The sequence below is a fragment of the Zalophus californianus genome, chromosome 3 (genome assembly GCF_009762305.2).
Source record: "Zalophus californianus isolate mZalCal1 chromosome 3, mZalCal1.pri.v2, whole genome shotgun sequence".
NCBI classification, from domain to species: Eukaryota; Metazoa; Chordata; class Mammalia; order Carnivora; family Otariidae; genus Zalophus; species Zalophus californianus.
Genome location: NC_045597.1, coordinates 166859325 through 166875562, shown reverse-complemented (window position 1 = coordinate 166875562; position 16238 = coordinate 166859325). Strand labels below are relative to the sequence as shown.

The 16238-nt window shown below is 34.8% G+C and overlaps 1 protein-coding gene across 7 annotated transcripts in view; it reads right to left on the bottom strand.

The window, feature by feature from the left end:
• Positions 1 to 4233: 4233 nt before the first annotated feature.
• Positions 4234 to 16238, bottom strand: part of CREB1 (cAMP responsive element binding protein 1) — a 61870-nt gene continuing 49865 nt past the window's right edge. For 3 of the 7 annotated variants that reach the window (XM_027588773.2, XM_027588774.1, XM_027588775.1), the window contains one exon: positions 4234 to 11207. In XM_027588773.2, coding sequence (XP_027444574.1) covers positions 11063 to 11207 — 145 coding nt within the window. In that variant the 3' untranslated portion in view covers positions 4234 to 11062. The remainder of the gene's footprint in view (positions 11208 to 16238) is intronic. The other 4 variants (XM_027588769.1, XM_027588771.1, XR_003519035.1 and 1 more) reach the window with 3 other exon arrangements.

The following is a 16238-nucleotide window of genomic DNA, read 5'->3' as shown; positions in this document are numbered from 1 at the left end:
AAGATGAATTATGAATTAAAAATTCTGAGCATTCTGTGATGTACTGGTTCAACAAAATTCTGATAAATGCACATGAAATAGAAATATCCATAGCTTAGCAAATCCATAAAATGCCAGTAGCGTGCCATGAACATGGATGGTCTTTGAAAATGAGGAGCCGTGCAGTATCATCAACACTATAATGAAAGGCCAGTCCCATTCAGGTATGTTATTAGAAAGTATTTTAATTGGAGTTCAGCTCCTTTAATATCCCTGACTTTGGAGAACAGATACTACAATGATTGTGGGTGTGGATGGAGGCAGGTGGGATGGGGTCGGGGTGGGGAGCTTCCAGATGTCTGGATGCTCTACCAAGTGAAGCAAGCATTAGTTGGTGGTCTTACCTGTTCATAGAAAATAAGAATCAGAAAAAGGTAATTTTTTTTGTCTTAATAGAAAATAAAAGGCAAGAAAAATTCAACAGGAATAGTTTGGTTGTTTCAGTGAAAAATCAAGTTTCTCTGTTTTGGCTTTGGGTTTCAAATGTTGTCAAAGGCTAAGTTCCCTGGGGGAATAGAGATGGAGGTTAGGGTGCAAAGTTTAAATGGGAATGCTTTCAGATCTACCTCTCTGAGGGAGTAAAAGTAGCAAGACTGGGAAGGAGGGAGAAGTTGGGCTGGGATGCAGTCAGGAAAGTCCTCTGAGAACTGAGAGCTGGGACGGCCCTGCAGTTGGGCCATATTAAGGCAAGGGGGAGGGACTTTATGTCCCAGCAGAAGAGATTAGTCATTTGACCCGAGGGGCATGACCTTAGGGTGAAGAAAATACCTGGAGAAAATTTCAGCTGAGGGCCATGAACCAACATTCTCAGAAGCTGGGGCAGTGACTGGGGGGGGTGGGGTGAGGGGTTGGGGAGAGAGGGTATGTCTGGATGGTATGCCACAGTACCCACTATAAATGTCAGTAAAGTTGTGACATTTTTCTCTTATGTTAAGGGATTAATTGATCCCATAAGCGTGCATTCTAAGTGTGCTTGTTTTATCCTCAAGGATAAAAACCTAGTTTAAACCTACTGTATACCAAGCCTTCTCACATTGCTGAGTTTCTTAGAACTCTTAAGACAGTTATCCAGTAGGTATCATTGACTTCTCCCACAACTAAAGCCAAATACTGGTACCAAGATGCTATGTTAAAATATATGTATGTATGACATCAGGTTCTTAGAACTACCACTAGGAAGTACACTGTCATCTTCGAAGCCCTGGTACTATCTTTGGTTAGTTTCTAGTGGAACATTCTTTCATACAAAAGGATCAGAATTCTAATCAAAATACTTTATCTAAATTAACTGAACACTAAATTGAAAATGCAGGGCAGAATAACAACAGTGTCTGGAATGTTTTATCTTACCAAACACAATTTATGCTCCTAGAAGACAAGTGTTAGGTGCCCTCTTCATAAAGGGCAAATGTTTTCAAAAGGGTAAATAAATGTTTACTTATTGCCTAATTTCTGTGCTTTATTTTCCTTTGCCCAAGGTAGGGATAAATAATAAATAATCACGGAGATGAAAAAATAAAGCATACTCTCAACAAAATTATCAACTTATATAAAAGATTCACCTCTAGTATCAAATCCATTTACTCTCTATGCTTTTAGTTTATGGTGGTTGATAGATTGAAGCATTTATCAATTTTTAAATCAAGAAAACAATAAAATTTTGAAGTAATTTAAAAAATCACTTTTTAATGTACCAGTACTGCTAAGAGGCCCTTGACCTAGGGCCTGACATCATAGTTGGTGAGACAGTCATGTGATTTATTTTAGTGTCAGAGACGTGGTCACAGTTCTGCTGCTACTCCAGAACCTCTACCTAGACAGAAGGAGCATTTTCAAGGTCTTTAACAAGAATAAGGCAAGACATTGCTGTGAGCATGGAGAACCTTGTTCTGGGAAACAAGAGACTTCGTTTCTCTTAACGCTGACAGGAACTGCATGAAATCAGGGCAGGCCTCGGTTCTTGTCACTTTAAAAACTGAGGATTTGTTAGCTCAGAAGTTTCTTTCCACTCTTAAGTCACGTTATGCTTTTCTTTCTACAACCAGCAAAGTGTTAAAATTTAACACTAGAAAAGCTGGCATGCTGAGAAACTGTTCCCTAGCTGAGAACAATTGCTTCTGAGAAAGATTAGAAGGGTAAACCCTGTGAAAGAGGTGTGAAAAGAAAGGCCTACCTACTATACAAAGCCTTGTGTCAAGGCTGGTTCTGCTACTTCTAACTCCTAAAAAAAAAAATTACATAGACTATATATAAAGTTTGACATAAAAAATACTTAATAACATATTTTTATTAATTTAGCAGATTCTTAATGCCGAGGAAGCAACCTCCAAATATGAATACAACCATACTTAATAATAATTTCCACTTCTCGGTATCTATCCTGAAGATGAACCAGCTTGTATTTATACTAACTTGTGTGTACCTGTAACAGTCAAAAGTCACAACCTAAATGTCCATAAAAGAGGGTGCTTACTAAATAAACTATGAGATATCTATACAATGGGATACTGCATACCAGTTAGCAAGACTGAGGCAGATGTACATATACTGAAATAGAACTGTCAAGACACATTCAGTGAAAAAGTACCATTTATGTAAAAAGGGGAGAGGAGAGAATAGACATTGATTTGCATGTACATGCACAGATTGTCACTAAAAGGATACACAAGAAACTGCTTCTCCATTTGTAGTTTTTTCCAAATGTACATACTACTTAAGGAAATGAAGTGAAAAAATGAGGACATTATCAAGAAAGTGAAAAGAAAACTTAAGAGAATGGGAGAAATAATTGCAAATCATATTACCTGATAAGGGTCTAGTATCCAAAATTATGTAAGGAACTCCTAAAACTCAACAACAACAAAAAACACCATTAAAAAATGAGCAAAGGACTTGAACAGGTATTTCTCCAAGACATACAAATACCCAAGAGACCCATGGAATGATTCTCAACATCATTAATCATTAAAGAGTTGCAAATCAAAACCACAATGAGATACCTCTTCACACCAATAAGGATGGGTATAATTAAAACAAAAACAAGTAACAAACGTTGGCCAGGGCATAGAGAAATTGGAACCCTCATACATCACTGGGAGGAGTGTAAAGTGGTGCGGCAGCTCAGGAAAGATTTGGCAGTTCCTCAGAAAGTAAACATAGAGTTACCATATGGCCCAGCAATTCCACTCCTAGGTATCTATCCAACAGAACTGAAGACAGGGACTCAAATACTTGCACATGAATGTTCACAGCAGCACTATGCACAACAGCCAAAAAGAAATATCTGAATGTCCATCAATGGATGACTGGATAAACTGTGGCACATATAATGGATTATTATTCAGCCATAAAAAGGAATGAAGTACTGGTAAATGCTAGTGTGGAGGAAAACTCAAAAACATGCTAAGTGAAAGAAGCCAGACACAAAAGGTCACATACGGTTCTACTTATATGAAATATTCAGAATAGGTAATTATAGAAACAGAAAGCAGACTGGTGGCTGCCAGGGGCAGGAGGGAAGGGAAAATGAGGAGTAACTCTTTAATAGGTACAGGCTTTTATTTTGGAGTGATGAGGTTTTGGAGCTGGATATACAGGTGGTGGTAGCTAGCGCATTGTAAAGGCACTAAATGCCACTGAACTGTTCACTTAAAAATGGTCAATTGTTACGTAAATTGCACCTCAATTAAAAACAAAAATAGCATTCAAATGCCTGGAAGTACCTTTCCTCTTCACTTGTTAGGTCCTCAGGAGAATTCTAAGCCCCAAATTTGGTCAATGTACATAGGAGGTGGAGAAATTAAAATGCACAATGGAAGGATAACGCTGATTAAGGCAATGCTTTTCTGGGTTTTTGCCTTAAGCATTTTAGTGGAATAGTGGCATCATTTATAAGATGGAAAAAACCAGCTGAAGGATGAACAGATTTAGAGAAGAAATTAGAAGTTCTGTTTTGCAATCTGAGTGGAGATGACAAATAGGAGTTTGTAGCAGAGAGCTAAAATTGTATAAACATTTTAGAATGGCTTCTTTGCTGTGTCTTAGCTTCTTGAGGGCAGAGACTTCTTAGTGCCATAAGCATGTCTTCAAGTATTTGTGAAATAAGCAAGTGACAACAAAGGTATGGATAAAGAGAAAATAGGTACTCTCTGCTTTTATTGGAGCACCTGAACAACATGGGTTACAAGGACAGTGACCACAGGTCCTGATTTGCTCAGCACAATCCTGGTTTACCCCTTTTGTCCCTATTAATATCACCCTTTCACTCTCAAAAATGGCTGTTTGCAGAATAACTTATATGGTCATGCTCTGTAGAAAAAGAGTAAAATTCATGTAATTCCTTCAATACTATAGCAGGTATAACAAGCTTCATAAACATGTCATGGTAATTTTTTAAAAAAGTACTTTACAAAAAATGCCACTGCTTATTTTCAGAAATTGAATCAATAGGAGAGAATCTTTTATTATGCTTTAAAGCAAAGAGCATATCAACCACACCCCTTCCCATTTCCTTCCATTTTATATGATCACAGAACTTAAGAATTACAAGGGGACCTGAGAAGTTATCTATTCTTATTGTTCTTCCAGTGCAAACATGCATTTTATGACACTGGAGACAGCTGGTCCTATGTCTCCCATTGGTTTTCTCAATAGGGCGGTAACATCTCCAAATCTTCAAATAGGTACTGTTCAGTCTTACTGAACAAAGAAATCTTGTGCTAAAATGAGGAATACAGTAAAATTAAATAACTGAAAATATGTTCTTGTTGCTCAAACTAGTTTTCTGTTGCTGTGCCAACAAGCTTGTGAAATATTCTAACATAAATTTTGCTCATTTAACAAAAGTAATAAAACTAAGTTCAAGAAAATACAGCTTAACACTACTAGTAAAAGAGAAAATATAGAGATCCCATCCCCCAAAAAAGAGACTTACAGAGTTTTTAAAAGCATGTTTATGTGACTGCACATAAATGTGTGTAAAAAGGGCATTATGACAGTTGATACCACAAAGATTACAGTAAGAAAAAAGCACTTTATGACAATATTTCACAAATTCACAAGGATCACTTTAATATACAAAGCAATTGCTACCATTCTGAACACAAAGCAGCTAATATGTACATAGTGTTAATAAAATGCATTATAAGCCAGTACATTTTCTCTCTTTACACAGATAGAGCACAAAAAGATTTAGGTAAAAAAATTAAAACAGGGATGTTTCTAGAATGTAGGGAATTTTTTTAGAAATGTACTTCCCTCATTATAGTTTTTTATTTAGTATTCAACTCCAATAGCAACATCAGAGTTAAAAATCAATACCCTGTTTTGTGCTGATAGTTTTGGGGGGAGGTATTCTTTACCCCAATCCTCAAGGAAAAATTAAAACAAAAACCAAAAACATCTTTCTCTCTAGAAACTTCCCTGATTATTTTGTTTCTAAAAAGTTTCAAGTGATACATCTAGGTTAGAAATAATTCCTTTTGTGGGTGGGGATGACAACTGACATGTGGACAAATCAGTTGGGGATAACTCTACATGGAAAACTGCTAACTAGCACTCTTCTTTGCCACCCCTAATAAATCCATACTCACAGAACAATGTTGACAAATTATTTCCCACTTTTAATATAAATAATTTTATTACATACACAAATTGGAGTGGCACCTGGATAAAAATACGTCTATAAAGCATTTACCAATTCAATTTTAAAAACATAAGAAAATAAAACCTCCCAAACACAATGATAGATCATTTCACTTGGCCAACTAACAGAAGATTATTATCTGCAGGGATTTTCTTCCTTCCCTACCAATTTTTAAACTATCTCAGATTTACTCTCACATTTCTGAGATGCTCCTCAGACAGAAGCTTGGACATGCCATACTTCTGTAGGCAAGTATCATATAATGCCTATATAAAGTAGGTAAAATCTGAATTTCCTACTCTTTGACCCTTTTCAAAGACATTTCCCAGATTGTTCATTTTTCTTTTACTTGCTGGTGAGAATAATTAAAAATGTATCATGTTACGCCCAGCTAGGACCTGCACCCACAGTACCAGAATGCCGACAGGTCAATATCTTCTCTCTGTGCTAAACAACTCTGCCTGTTTATAATATCATCTTGCTTCACAGGCTCTGTTCTATTTTTTTTTCTATTTTTATTTTTTTAAAAAATAAATTTCAAGCTAAAACACCTGAAATATAATCCCTCCATTCAAACGTTATCTGGTCCCTCTTAAAGTTTGTCTGCCCCCTGAGGACACATACAAAGGCTTAAGCTACATTCACTAATCAGTAAGAACTTATCAGAAGCATATGAGACAGATGGAACTTCAGCACCCTGTTTGATTTATTTGAAATTCTTCCATACTGACTCAGCTTCATGATATGTTCAACCCCTCAGGGATTAGTGCCTCTCCTAGCCATCGATTCGAGAAAGTCAAGGAAACCAGTTCCCAAGTACATACAGTGACTGTGCAGTCAACTTAAAACAGTCAACATATCAACATTAAAAGTATTCAAGATGTATGCAAACCATCCAACAAAAGTTCTAGTTGTGCTTTGTACAATTGAGTGAGCAAACGTATCCCCCAACTCTTCACCTACAGTCTTGCTAAAGCACACGGCACTTTCTTCCTTCTCACCTGACATCAGTCAAATTTAGGCAGCATTTCTTTGATGTTAAGAAAGCCAATTTAAAGTGAAAAAAACCTTAGTCAAATGATTACATGTGGTCTCCATCATGACAGTAATTACTCTGAAAAATATTTTACTGTTCTGGACAAATTCATGGATATCTTGATATCCTATAGACAACATAATGTTGGAAATAAATATCTATTCACTCGAGTTGCTTTTCCTTCTGTCTTTATCCATGATGAAAAAGAGTTAACATTGGGTCCAAACTCATCTTTTAATTAACTGGGCTAGTCAAATCTAATTTCCCATTATTTTTCTTTTACAGCTATTTATAAGACTAGCCTTTAGGTGCTAAAATATTTTAATGAAAAGTTTCCATTTAAAAAGTCACATGATTTGAAGAGAGGAGAAAGACATAAAAAGTCAGTTGACAATTAATTGATGAGGGAACTTCTCAAGTTGCTAATACCCAACTGGGTCATTTTTAAAAGTGCAAGTTACACCAAACATTTACAAAGAATACAATGTAAATATAATCCAAATAAATATACAACTTTTGTATTAGGTCATTGGGAAACAATATACCGAAAAGTTTTCAGAGCCACAAAGGCAACAAAATAAAGACTCTTGAAATAACTGAAAAGGTGTGTAACTATTGTTCTTATAACCCACTTTAATTCAAAATCTTAACTTTACCATATTAGCCTTATTTAATCCTGCAAAATGAAGCAGCCTTTTTGATCTTCAAATTAAAGAGACCAATTTATGCTAGTAGCTGACTGTAGCTGATCACAAAATTAAAAACATTTAAAAAATGTAAAGAAGAAATCTAGATTGAAGTCACTTCAAGTAAGTAAAAGCATCCTGGTTTAAACAAACTTGTTTCTTCCTAAGCCTTTGTATGATTCCACATGTCACCCCACGTGGTCAAAATGATAGTAGGGATGAGGCCTGAGAGACCGAGAGAAACTTCAGCCAGATGACCTCTGATTACACAGCCTGCCTGACTGGTGTGCGATTTCAGACACTAGCGCTGCTGCTGACCTACCATCCAAAACACATTTTTTGACAAAAATCCCTGCTCAAATGAAAACACCAAAATTCCTCCCCCAGGATGAGTTTTGAAAAATCAGTGGTACCTTTTAGAAGCTATCTTCAAAATGTTCTTACCACTGTTATAGCTGCCAGAGACAAAGCATAAAAACCAAATACTTCAGGGGTGGGGGAGTTTTCAAGTGACTAGTAACATATGTAAAAGTATCAAGCCAAAGAAAACTAACAATAAAAAAAAAAATACTTGGAAGAAAATCAGAAGACAAAAATCAATCATGAGTGCTGGAGTAATGCAGTCCAAGAAACTACCAAAAGGGATGCAATAGAACACACAAAAATGTAAAATTTCATCTGACCTCAATATACTATAATACTCAGCATTCCTGACTTAAGAGCTCTCAGAGCTTCAGATTATATACTGTATGTATTTATATATATGTACACATATATTATACAAATGCCATTCCCCCCCCAATAATATCTAAATGAAAAGAGCACCTATGACAATATGATGGTTGCCAATATGGTACTTGAGTTTGAAAAGAATGAAATTAAAATTATATCTATCAATTTTTTAATAATGTGAACACATTGGATCTAGCCCTTTCTAAACCACTTTTCAGTTAAACACTATCAAAGCTTGAAAACTCATAAGAGTAATATATCAAAAATAAACCCCTCCCACTTCATTTTTATTAGAGTTAATCTGTCCTATAGATAAAAGTGCCACATGGCCCTATATTTGCAAAGTAAGCGATACCAAACTTGCTATTTTCTAGGCAAATCAGTAGCATATGTACAGATTCCTATGATGACGTTTTCATTCCCTTTTGGCCAATATGAAGAGAAAAAACATTTATTACTGGTAATGTGGCCATATATTATAGTTCTTGGCTACAAGATTTTTTTTTACTTATGTCATTTTCTTAATAAAGATTCTCAAAGTTGCATGCTTTTTTAAAAACAAACACCCTTTTTCCAATTCTTGTAAAAAAAAAAAAAGTCTGCACAAAAGATGCTTAATTTCTATCTGTATAAACTGAAATATCTTCAAGTCTCTTAAAAGGGTCTAAAACAGATTTAGCAACAGAATATATTTCTTACCTCACCATGAAGTAACTGACTTCAAACCAGTGCAATCATCCTCAAGGTACAAAGGACCTGGTATTTATAAAAACTTATAAATTCAACCAGCTCATACGGATGTGACTGCCTTGATTTATCGGGGACTAAGAGGACCATCAACTTTCCTAATTAAACAGAATGCCTCAACTTTTGGAAAACGGTTTACTTTAGAGAATACAACTTGCTAAATACTAGGCAATTTTCATTTATAAAGTTTATGACATTCAAAACATTTTGACTCATTAAGAACTCTAATTTGTGAACAGATTTGTGATTTTGCTTAGTTTCTGTTGAAGTTTTGGAAAATGACATATCTAAGCTGGTATACAAATAATTTTTATGCTACAACTTTCCCCATTAGCTCAGCAGGATAAACATCAAACTTTACAGCCGTTTGAAAGCCTTCTTGAGAATCTGGTGAATTGTCCAAATATAAGACTACAATCACTCAATTCTTAGAATGATGCTCCTTCATAAACTCTGTTCATCCTTGAAAAAAGACAATGGTTTGTTACAAACAAAAATATACCATATACAAATATTAATTAAAAACCTTACTTTTCAAAATGGACCCAATAACACCCATATCTGCATATTTTGTTAACGTATTAACAAACTTAATGTTTAAAAATAACCCATGACTAAATATAACACATTTTCTATACTCTTCTTTTAAAAGGAATAACCTTCTCAAATGAGAAATTATACTTAAGATTATGTCAGTCTCCAATTTTTACAATCCACCTTAGTCCTATTTTTCTTTTAAAGGGTAACTTCTAGATTTATCAAGCTTAGTGAATAAGATGAGTAATTAATAATTAGGAGTATTGGAAACAATGTATGATACGTATAAATACAGACTGTTATAGTCAGGGATTCAAACAGGTAGCTCCTTTGTAGAATGACAAAGGCTATACAGCATATTGGAAAGCTAAAGCACAACTATCCTTTTTAGGAGAAAACAAACCAAAAAAATGTTTTGCAAAAAGGACAATCCAAATATTGTAGTACAGCAGTCATTCAAATGTCTGAAGAAAATAACTTTCCTTGTGTACATCTAATACTGTACTTTTTATAACTATATCCTTACAACTTCATTAAAAAATTCACCAGAGATACTCTTAAAGTATGTTAATATGGAAAAGATTTCAAATCAGTATTCTTCTACAACACATAACATTTTATAAACAAATATATCATTTTGTTTTATTTAACATCTTGAAGGCTTTCCTGTTGGTGGTATAATGTAAGTGCAAATGGGAACAGTTTAATTAGAAATATCTTTTTAAGTAAATGAGTGACATAAATATTTTTTGAAGGCGATGACAAAAACATTTATTTAAAAACCTTGTTATATAACTCAAGGGGCTGGTTTACTAATGAGCATCTTTTTACTAAGAATTTAGTACTAACTAAAACAAGCTTTGTACTTTTATTTATTTCAATTTAAAATTAAAATACCATGCTTTTTCATTCAGTTGGTTACTTCTTTTAATGTATTCAAAAATGTTGAACACATACAGAACTGAATTAAGAAGCAACAACTGCCTATGGAAGAGCTATAGTTCATACAGAATGTTTTTAAGAATCAAGGACAAGTTTTCAGTATTGAAGAAGAGAATGTACATAGAAAGCACTCCGAATTCATTCTTAATTTCTTCAACACCATACTAAAATTCTTTTTTAGAGGGTATGTTTCTTAACAATTTTACATAATTCACAATGAAAATGTGAAAACATGTCAATTTGGCAATCAACACTTCTTCATTGCACCTTACTTACTTTATGCATGCGGCCCACACATTACTTCAGCTCAAGAGGCTGGGGTAATTCTGTCCCTAAGGCAATCAAGGAGCTCAGCACAAACCTTGAAATCATTTTTAAAAAGATTTTCTTTTCCTCATTTCCCCCATCAATTTACAAGTAAACAAATGATTACTTCTTGAAGAGGGAGGGGGATGAAAAGCGGAAGTCTCTTCATGATTCCTGGTGCTGAAAATTTCTTGAGGGGAGAAGTGGAGGCAGGTGTTGGAACATTCACAGTTTAATGCAAAAGCACAAATGAATGAAATTCTGTAGTTGCTTTCAGGCAGTTTTGCGCATAGAAAAAAAGAAATGTTTAGAAAATAAAATGTTTATTTCGTCTTTCTGGTTGTGGCCAAGCCAGTCCTTTTCCACCGTAACAGGTGAAATTTAAATCCCAAATTAATCTGATTTGTGGCAGTAAAGGTCCTTAAGTGCTTTTAGCTCCTCAATGAGTGTCTTATTTTGGTTTTCAAGCACTGCCACTCTGTTTTCTAAACATTTCACATATTCTTTCTTCTTTCTACGACACTCTCGTGCTGCTTCCCTATGAGCAAAAAGGACAGGAAAAATTATGCAACATTTATTTCTATATCATTTATTTTGGGCTAGAGTACTTTTAAGTATTTAGCTCAAAGCAACAAATATTTTAATATAGATTAGGCATTTGAAAAAACTATACAGAATGACTTGGAGATGGACTCATATAAAATTTTAATCTAATATACAAATTTGATTAAAAAAAACCCCAAATGTGAAAACCCCACAAACAATGTAAAGAGCTGAATCACTTAAAATTTAAAATTATCAGGGCGCCTGGGTGGCTCAGTCATTAAGCGTCTGCCTTCAGCTCAGGTCATGATCCCAGGGTCCTGGGATTGAGCCCCACATCAGGCTCCCTGCTCCATGGGAAGCCTGCTTCTCCCTCTCCCACTGCCCCTGCTTGTCTTCCTCTCTCGCTGTGTGTCTCTGTCAAATAAATAAATAAAATCTTAAAAAAAAATTTTAAATTATATCACTGTTTACTGATATGTTCTGTATCACACCTATAAAACTTGAAATTCTATCAATAACTAGGAAAATACTAAGGCTAAATGTCAAAGTGAAAAACATCCTAAATTAAATAGAAAAATCTCATCAATTCATCATTTCAGGGCATTAAAAAAATGTCTAACATGAGTCTCTTCCACAAATGATGTTGAGAAAACTGTATATCCACATGCAAGAGAATGAAGTTGGATCCTTACCTTATGCCATGTACAAAAACTACTTGAAAATGGATTAAAGAGCTAAATTAAGACCTAAAACTATAAAACTTCAGAGGAAAACAGGGGAAAAGCTTCAAGACATTGGACTGGCAGTGGTTTCTTGCTGTGCCACCAAGAGCAGACAACAAAAGCAAAAATAAACAAATGGGGCCCCATCAAACTTAAAAACTTCTGTGCATGAAAGGGGACACAATCAACAGAGTGAAAAGGGAACCCACGAAATGGGGGAAAATATCTGCAAATCATATATCTAATAGGGACTTAATATCTAGGACATATAAAGAACTTCTACAACTTAACAAAATAACTCGATTAAAGAATGGGCAAAGGACCTGAATAGACATTTCTCCAAAGAAGGTATATAAATGGCTAATAAGCATATAAAAAGATGCTCAACACCAATCTAATTATTAGAGAAATGCAAATCAAAGCCACAATGAGATACTTCACACCCTTTAGGATGGCTACTATATTTACCCAAAACAAAATGAAAAACAAAACAACCCCCCAGCCAAAACCCAGACAGAAAATACTAAGTGTTGACCAGGATGTGAAGAAACGTGAACCGTGTGCCCTGTTCATGGGCTGTAAAATGTCCCAGCCACTACAGAAAAACTATATTCCTTAAAAAAATTAAAAATAGAGTTACCCTATAATCCAGTAATCCAACTTTTAGATATATATCCAAAGAACATAGAACAGGATATTGAAGAGATATGTGCATACCTATGTTCATAATAGCATTATCCACAACAGCCAACATGTAGAAGCAACCCAAGTATTCATCAACACATAGATACATTTTTAAAATGTGTTATATACATACAAGCATATTATTCAGCCTTAAAAAAGAAGGAAATCACATCACATGCTACAACACCGATGAACCCTAAGGACATAATGCTAATAAGCAAAATGAGCCAGCTACAAAAGACAACTGTATGATTCCACTTACATGGAGTACCCAAAGTAGTCAAATGCATAAGAAAGTAGATGGTGATTGCTAAGGACTCCCAGAAAGGGAAAATGAGGGAATTTGTTTTTAATAGAGTTTCAGTTTTTCAAGGTAAAAAGTTTCAGGTTTGCAAGGAAAAGTTCTGGAGATCTGTTGCACAACAATGTGAATATACTTAACACTACTGAACTGTATACTTAAAAATGGTTAAGATGGTAAATTTTTTTACAATTAAAAACTATTAAACTATTTCAAAAAATCTAGCAGATTAAGAACAAAAAATATTTTTTAGTGAGCTACAAAGTCTAAACTGGTAAACGTTTTTAGCTCTATATGAATAAGGACCATATATTATATCCCAAGTCACTAGCCAAGGGACTGGCACAAGGTAAGTCCTTATTCCTGAGTGAACATAAGAAGTGAAAGCAAAAGGTTCTAAATCTTTAAAAAATGGAAAAAAGCAGCAACTTACAATCACTCATTTACAAGAGTGGCAGTATAGTACGGCACTTAAGAGTACTAGTAACTTCAGTGTCAGGTTCTTAGGTTTAAATGGTTTCCTCTTACCAATTATATGACCAGAGGCAAATTACTTCTTAGTTTCCTGACTGTAAAACAGAAAATATTATCTACCTCAAAAGTTTTATGAGGATTAAAGGAATTAATATATAAGAAGTGCATGAAATAGTGGCTGGCATTTTGTAAATGCTATGTATGTGTTCACGATAATTATTTCTAGATAACTCTAATGCCTTCATTCATGTCTTCATCCCCATATAGCCTACTGAGTCAGAAAAAAGAAGCAAGCTGACTTTTGGAATAAAAAAAAAGCTGCACCTAATGTTATATTATCCATGACAGATATGGACAATATATAATCCACTGCATCACTGTACCACTGGTGAAAATTTTTTTTGGAAGGAATTAAAAATGGCCCAACATTCTAATGCACAGTGAAGATGACAAGCCAAGAAATGCTATGAGGCCACAAGTGATCTAAAGGATCACAGTGGGAGTGATTCCGAGGTCAATCTGGATGTTCTGTATGTAGTGAAGTCTAACAATATAAGAGCAAGTAGGATGTATGTACACACTTAAAAATCTACTTTTACTCAGGGCTGAGTCATCTTGTTTTCCTTGCTTTCTCACCCATCATTTGAGAATTTACAGTCCACAAGTGCTCATATGAATGCTATATCTACATGCTAGTTTCCAAAAGTTAAACTAATACGATCCCATAGGTTAGTATCTACTAATTTTGCTCTAGCAAAATCAGTATGCTATAGTGTTGTTAAAGATTAGGTTTCTCGGGCACCTGGGTGGCTCAGTTGGTTAAGCGACTGCCTTCAGCTCAGGTCATGATCCTGGAGTCCTGGGATCGAGTCCTACATTGGGCTCCCTGCTCAGCAGGGAGTCTGCTTCTCCCTCTGACCCTCTTCCCTCTCATGCTATCTCTCATTCTCTCCTTCTCAAATAAATAAAATCTTTAAAAAAAAAAAAGATTCGGTTTCTCAAAAGAAAAAAAAACACTAGACTAAGAAAATTAACTTATTTCTTTAATGTAAGACCTCTGATCCTTTAGATATACTAAATGTGAATTGAGACTCTCTCCGGAGAGGAATTCTGACTAGCAACTTCCAAGCTGAGTATGAATATACAATACTTTTTTGGAGGAACACCAAATAAATTTCAAGTAATATACAGTCTTGCAGAATGATGCTTAAGTTAGGCACAGTTTAAAATAAACAACTTTGCAGGCACCTGGGTGGCTCAGTCAGTTAGGTGTCTGCCTTTGGCTGAGGTCATGATCCCACCGTCCTGGGATCGAGCCCCACATTGGGCTCCCAGCTCGGCGCGAAGCCTGCTTCTCCCTCTCCCACTCCCCCTGCTTGTGTTCCTACTCTCTCTCTCTCTGTCAAATAAATAAACAAAATCTTAAAAAAAAAAAACTTTGGATACAAACTTAATACAGTATGATATAATAGCAAGAATTCTAAACTGAGGATCAGAAATCTTGGGTTCAGATCCTGGCTTTGAAACTAACTAGTTGTATAGCTTCCAACAGGTCCCGAGTAAGAACTATTTCATAATTTTTTTTTTAAAGGACTAATCAAGATGTCTTTAACTAGGACTGTTAGGTTTGTATTAAGGAGTATGAAAAATCAGGGAATAAACCTACAATGTCATTCCAAAGCACCAATTTTGCTTAATGGGTCAGAGGGGTGCCAAGCATTTTCATATTTATAAAAGCATTATTATATTTTGGAGTTGGATACAGAATACAAATGAGCTCTAAAAATTTTAAAGAAATCCTTAGCGTAGGGAATGCTACTTAAAGCTTCTCAAAAATTTCTAGCTAAATGTTTAAAAAAAAAAAAAAAAAAAAAAAAGGAGTAAAATGAAAGGACTCTCCCAGCGGATTGGTCTGACAACATGGTGTGAAGATTAAATTGACCACTGATGTTTCTTCCAGTACAGAAATAGGATTTTATGATTTTAAGCATTCATGCAAACAGATGGCTTATAAATTCTGAAATTGATGTGATAGGCATATTTTTAGAAAAAAGTTCTTTCACATAATGTGTCTCAACATCCTCCTCCATTCACTGAACTAATTCTTTGCCTCTATATGATACTCATATTCTCTCTATTTTCAGCATCCTCCATTAATTCCAAACTACCTGATTTTTTTCTTTTACCTTCAAAGAAGTTTATCAATTGTACTTTTTTTTTAAACAACCAGTTTTTTGTTTCATTGATTTTCCTCTATTGGTTTTCTCTTTTCGGTTTTATTGATTTTAATTTGCTCTTCTTTTTCTAGTTTCTTAAGATGGAAGTTAGGTTGGCAGACATTTTTTTGGTAAATATTTTTGGCTTTTTAGAACAAATGGGCTCTGTCACAACTACTGCTGTTGTAACATGAAAGCAGCCTTGGATAGCACATATTTGAATGACCATGGCTATGTTCCAATAAAACTTTATTTATAAAAAACAGACAATGAGGTATAGTTTGCTAACCCCTGACATAGATGATTGATTTAAGACTTTGTTTTCTAATGTAAGTATTTAGTGGTAGAAATTTCTCTCTAAGCACTGACTGAACTGCTCCCACAAATTTTTGTCGTATTTTAATTTGCACTTAGTTCAAGATATTTCCTTTGAGGCTTCCTTTTTGACCTAAATGTTTGATACTTATTTAATTTCCACACAACTGGGGATTTTCCTGGATGCTTTATGGGCCAAGAACATATTTTGTGTTCTTTCTATTCTCTTAAATTAGTAAGTGTCATAAAAATGCCATTAGGTACAGTTGGTTGATTATGTCATTCAGGTTGTCTCTATATTTTCTGTCATC